This window comes from Natator depressus, chromosome 1 (genome assembly GCF_965152275.1).
Source record: "Natator depressus isolate rNatDep1 chromosome 1, rNatDep2.hap1, whole genome shotgun sequence".
Lineage (NCBI taxonomy): Eukaryota > Metazoa > Chordata > Testudines > Cheloniidae > Natator > Natator depressus.
The window spans coordinates 7,377,075-7,383,074 of NC_134234.1; the positions used below are offsets into that span (position 1 = coordinate 7,377,075).

The 6,000-nt window shown below is 49.1% G+C and overlaps 1 protein-coding gene across 1 annotated transcript; it reads left to right on the plus strand.

Annotated features, from left to right (window-relative positions):
• Positions 1-4,107: 4,107 nt before the first annotated feature.
• LOC141980797 (olfactory receptor 51G2-like) lies at positions 4,108-5,043 on the plus strand. The gene has a single exon (XM_074942416.1). The coding sequence runs from the start codon at positions 4,108-4,110 to the stop codon at positions 5,041-5,043; it is 936 nt and encodes a 311-aa protein (XP_074798517.1).
• Positions 5,044-6,000: the final 957 nt, after the last annotated feature.

The following is a 6,000-nucleotide window of genomic DNA, read 5'->3' on the forward strand; positions in this document are numbered from 1 at the left end:
ATAACAGTGGTTGCAACAATGATCTATACGGTCACAGTTTATGTCAATAATATCACACAGGGCGAAGGCAGCTCCCTCCCCACTCTGCCTCTTTCCATCCATCCCACTCCCAGAAGTGGCGGGCATGTCCCTATAGCCCCTGGGGGTGGGGGGGTGTCACTGTGTGCTGCCCTCACCCCGAGCGCAAACTCCACAGCTCCTATTGGCCTGGAATATCTGCCAGTGGGAGCTACTGAGGTGGTGCCTGCCGCCAACCGCCCCGGCCTAGAAGCTGCTGCCAGAGGGGTGTGAATGCCAGTCACTTTGGGAGCCGCGCCACCCTAGGTAAGTGCCACCCCCCTGACCCCTGCTGCACCGCGAGGCCCTGGCCCAGCCCAGAACCCCCACCCGTCACCCAAACTTCCTCCCAGAGCCCGTCCCCCCACCCCATTCCACACCACAACCCCGTTCCCCAGCCCAGAGCCCGCACCACTACCACACCCAAACTTCTTCAGAGCCCACACTCCTCACCCACTCCTGCACCCCAAGCCCCTGCCCCAGCCCAGATCCTGCACCAAACATCCTCCCAGAACCCGACCCCCGACACCCCCTCCCATACCCCAACCCCCTGCCCCAGGCCAGAACCCACACCCGTCACCCAAAGTTCGCACTGCACTCCGCACTCAAACGTCCTCCCAGAACTGACCCCTCGCACCCCTCCCACACCGCAAATCCCTGCCCCAGCCCAGAACCCACACCCATCACCCAAACTTCCTCCCAGAACCCGATCCCCCACACCTCCTCCCATACCCCAACCCCCTGCCCAAGTCCAGAACCTGCACTACGCATTGAAACGTCCTCCCAGAACCTGACCCCTCGCACCCCTCCCACACCCCAACTCCCAGCCCCACGCCAGAGCTTGTACCCCAACCCCCTGCCCCAGCCCAGAATCTGCACCTAAACTTCCTCACACAACCTGACCCTGCACACCCCGTCCCATACCCCAACGCCCTGCCCCAGGCCAAAGCCTGACCCCGCACCCAAACATCCTCCCGGAGCCCAACCCCCACACCCCCTCCCATACCCCAACCCTCTGCCCCAGGCCAGAACCTGCACCGCACACCCCCTCCCACAACCCAACCCCCTGCGCCAATCAAGGTACCTCACTTTATTTTCATTTACTTCCTATTACTTATAATAGAGGAGGAGGAGGAGGAAGCAAAACAGAATGAAAAATGGGAGGGGCAGATAAGAGAGAATGTTCTTTTCTTGGCTGGGTCCCAAAAAGCAGGGGGGGACCCAAAAATAAAGCAACGCATGGGGCCCCACTAACTCTAAATCCCCCACTGGTAACGACAAGCCCGGATTCCAGGAATAGAGCCTGTGGCAGGGCTGCAGCTGCCGTCCAGTTGGGCAGCATCACCGGGCGTCCCCTGTGAATTGGCCTCCGGCAGTTTCCCATTGCTCACGACAGGGGTTAAAGCTGGTGCGTACAAAGCCAGGCAGCTGACTTTCCCTGATGGCCAAGAGGCCCCCAAGGGACTGTGCCGGCACGCTTCATAAAGACAGTTGCCTCCCTATCTGAACAGAGACTGCCTGCTGCTGATGCAACCGCTCCGATGACTCCTTGTCCTTTAGGGTGTAGACCTCTGGTGTCAGCGGCTCCCCTTCTAGCAGGAATTGGGTACGTTGGCAGGTGTCACTATCTTTAAAACGTGAAGTGGAGGGGAAAGGCTGGAAGCTGTTTCCATTGGCAGATGTTCTGTGCAGTGGCAGAGGACACAGCTGGGCTGTCGGGTGACTCAGTGAGGGGTTTGGAAGACAGGCAGCATTAGGCAGCTTGGGAACCGTGCTCCACGGTGGGCTGTTCAAGTGACACACAAATCTGACATTCAAAGTGAGCTCAGACTATGCCCTGCATCAGGATTTCTCAAGGGTCCTATTTCTAGAGGTGCCGTGTGCTCTGGGCCCGATCCTGCCTGGGGCTGAGCGAGAGGAGATCACACCGATTATCAGTGACTAGTTCCCAAATCGCCTCAGGTTTATTTGCTCCTGGAATTTTATTCAGTAAATGCATTTTGAAAGGTTTTATTGTCTGCCTCAATTGTGAATGCAGGAATTCAGAACTGCAGATTCTCCACGTACAGGCTGCAGACTGACAGAACAGAACCTGAGGAGACCCAGTCAGCTATTAACCCAGGGACAGGGGAGCTACTAGACTTTTGTTTCCTGACAAGCGACTCAATGAGGGTTGAGACACTGCGATCTTTTCAGATTCTGAAGAAATCCAGATGACAGATGCCCCATTTTAAGTCCCACTGTATCCTAAGAAATCATAGACTATTAGGGTTGGAAGAGACCTCAGGAGGTCATCTAGTCTCATCCCCGCTCAAAGCAGGACCGATCCCCAACTAAATCATCCCAGCCAAGGCTTTGTCAAGCCTTAAAACCCTCAAAAGGATGGAGATTCCACCACCTCCCTAGGTAATCCATACCAGTGCTTCACCACCCTCCTCGTGAAACATTGTGTGTATGAAAGTACAGGTGTGTAAATGTTATGCCAAAACTTCTCATTGTAATACAAATACTACAAATCAAACTTTCATGACATGCCTGTATATTGAAAGCCAGCAGTAGAGTTGTTGGAATCTCTACAGGAAAGAGTAGTGGAAACTTTACTGCTTAATGGCTTTTGCTTTAGAAAGTATTTCGGAAATACTCCACATACTGGTTGCAATGTGTTTCTGCTATGGACTCTTTGTTCAGTGAACAGTTGTATGATCCTGTCTCCTGGTAACTGACCAGAAGCTGTTTCTAACACTTACATTCAGGGTCATGTACACAATCCCTCTGCAAATCTCTCTTTCAGCAGTAGAGAGCTGAGGTGCAGGAAAGAGGAGTGTTATAGAGGTTGTATGAAATTTACAAATATCACCCCTTACATGAGCATGGCAGAAGTAACTTGGACACTCGACTGGATATTAGGGGAATCCTAGTGTTTGCAGATGTCACCCATGTCTGACGCCAACCCCTCCCCCATCCAGCTGAAGTAAGTGTCCATGTTAGCTTATAACTTGCCAGATAACTACAATCCCTTGCATGGGGAGAGGATGCAGGTCCTATGAGGATGAAGAGAAGGCTGTGGGATGATCCACATCTCTGGATTCAGACAACACTATTCAGGCAAAGCACTTCAGCTTCTCTTGGAGGGATTCTTGGGGCTCAGATTGTATCACCGGGAGCATTTGGTAAGGGAAAGTTCATAGTTCCCAGTTCTGATCAAATTTACACATTTAAATCGAGAGTGATGCAGTTGAAGTCAGTATTATTGAAGTAAGATCCTGGCCCTAAGAATTTATCCCATATACCTTAAGAGACAGTGGCATAATTTGGACTCTCAGGAGGTGAAAATATATACAATATACATATATATATATATATAATGAGGCAATGAAACAGGTTTATGAATAGCTTCTATACAGGGCAGATAAATACAATGACCATTTTCACCATGGACTTGCCATGTATTTACACACATGTCATGATACAATGGGCCATACTCAGAAGTTAAGAGCCAGAAAGGGTGTCTGTGCGAAGGTCACAACTGTAAAATAACAGCATTCAAGTAGGCTGCGGAACTCAAAGCCACAAGATATCAATGGGTCCAAGAGCTTAGAACCTTTCAAAGAGTGACTGGGTGTGTATATGGGTAACCAGAAAATACAATTCCAGTATTGAGGATTGTTTTAAAAAGTCTTGGCAGGGCCCACAACCTTCCTGATTTATACCGAAAAATGTCTTACTAGTGGGTGTCGAGGGAAACTTTTCCTGGGAGCAGGTCATCTCATAGCTGCCTATGATAGGGCTTCTTCCACCTTCCGCTGAAGCATCGAGAACTGGTCACTAGATACTGAGCTAGATGGACTGCAGGTCCAGTCTGGCAGTGCCTATCTTCTTATCCGTGGTGTAAATCCAAGACTATGTCTTTGCTGATCTTCCTTGAGCTCCTGGGAGTCTCTAGGATTGCACAGAGAGCAGAATGATGTCTCATTAAATATCACCTGGTCACCTGTTCTTTTTCCTTTCAGGAAGGAAAATCCAAAACTCCTGGGACCTGTCCTGTACATTATGTCAGCTGTCAATGACACCAAACTCAACTCTGCAATGTTCCTTCTCACCGGGATACCTGGGCAGGAAGACCTCCATCTCTGGATCTCTATCCCCTTCTGCTTCATTTATGTTCTTTCAATATTGGGAAATTCAACCATTCTCTTCATTATAAAAACAGATCCAAGTCTCCATGAGCCCATGTACATTTTCCTTTCCATGTTGGCCATCACGGACCTTGGCTTATCGATATCCACCTCACCGACAATACTGGGTATGTACTTGTTTAACTCTAGGGAGATCAGCCTCGATGCCTGTTTTGCCCAGCTGTTCTTCATCCACTCATTTGTATTAATTGAATCCTCCATACTCTTGTTGATGGCATTTGACCGCTTTGTCGCAATCTCTAACCCACTGAGATATACTTCCATCTTAACCCTGCCGAGAATACTCAAGATGGGACTGGTATGTGTGCTAAGGGGGGTGGCCGTATCATCCCCATTCCCCTTTCTCCTGAAACGGTTCCAATACTGTCGAGTCAATGTCCTCTCCCATTCCTACTGCCTGCACCAGGATGTCATGAAGCTGGCTTGTTCGGATATCACAGTCAACTACATCTATGGCTTGTTTCTTATGGTCTCCATCGTGGGGATGGATTCACTGCTCATCTTCCTCTCTTATGTGATGATCCTCAAAACGGTGCTGAATGTTGCATCCCACACACAGTGCCTCAGGGCCCTGAACACCTGCGTCTCCCACCTCTGTGCCATCCTGCTCTTCTACACACCAGATATCGGCTTGTCTTTGACACACAGATTGGGGAAGGGCTCTTCTCCCTTACTACAGATTGTCCTGGGATACATCTACCTGCTCGTCCCGCCCCTGATGAACCCAATCATGTACAGTGTGAATAGCAAACACCTTCGTGGGAGGATAATCAGAGTGTTTGTCAAGTGAAAGGTCAATGCTGGCTCCAGTGCTGCTGACCTGGGAGATGAAAAACATGGGCCACCTATTCCTTGCTGGACCCTTACATCTGAGATGACATGAGCTACTGATCTCCAGTCTGTGGAGAGAGTTTCAGACTGTGTTTAAGGTCTGGAGCAATGGGAGAGGGGCTGGTCAGCAGCATTTACAAAGGGCTTGTCTACACTATCAAGTTTTGTCAATGAAACCTATGTTGACACGAAAAAAGCAAAGTCGCCAAAGCGAGTCTACATTTGCTCCCTCTGTCAACAGATTGTGTCCACATTCGGGGCACCATTGTCGACAGCGTGAGCGATGCATTGTGAGTATGTATCCCACAGTTCCTGGTGACACCATTCTGACGTTGCACCCTATAATGCTTTCTGGAAATATGCTCATGAATGTAAATATGACATAAATGGAATATGTTTGATTCTACGTATGCCATGTAAGACAGCCCTGTAAAGGTTCTGATCTACTGAATATATTCATCCAATTTGTATGCATGTGTCATTATTGTGTTTGAAGTTATGAATAGTGGCTGTGTACTTGTTTGATTTTAAGTAGCCTTAGTAAGGCATTTGGTTAGCTTCTTAAGAAAGGAATTTGCAAGTTAAGTGCCCAATCAAGAAACACTTAATTGACAATGGAACCTTGGAAGACTCCAATCCACATAAGAAGTCTACTTGTGATGTTCAAGGTAGCATGTGAACAATGGCTGCCACCTGTAAAGTTCTGAGTCATGCATGGACATGTGAATGGCCCAGGTGACTCCAACACTGCAGCTTGTAGCTGGATTCTGCATAGGAGAGAGAAGGGGTTTCCACCCACAAGAGAAAATCTATTTAAGCCTGGGGGAGACCCCTCCATTTTGTCTTCAGCTGGCTCAAGAGATAGCCTTTCCACTCCCAAGGATTCCTGAAAGAAACTGAAACAAAGGACAGTAAC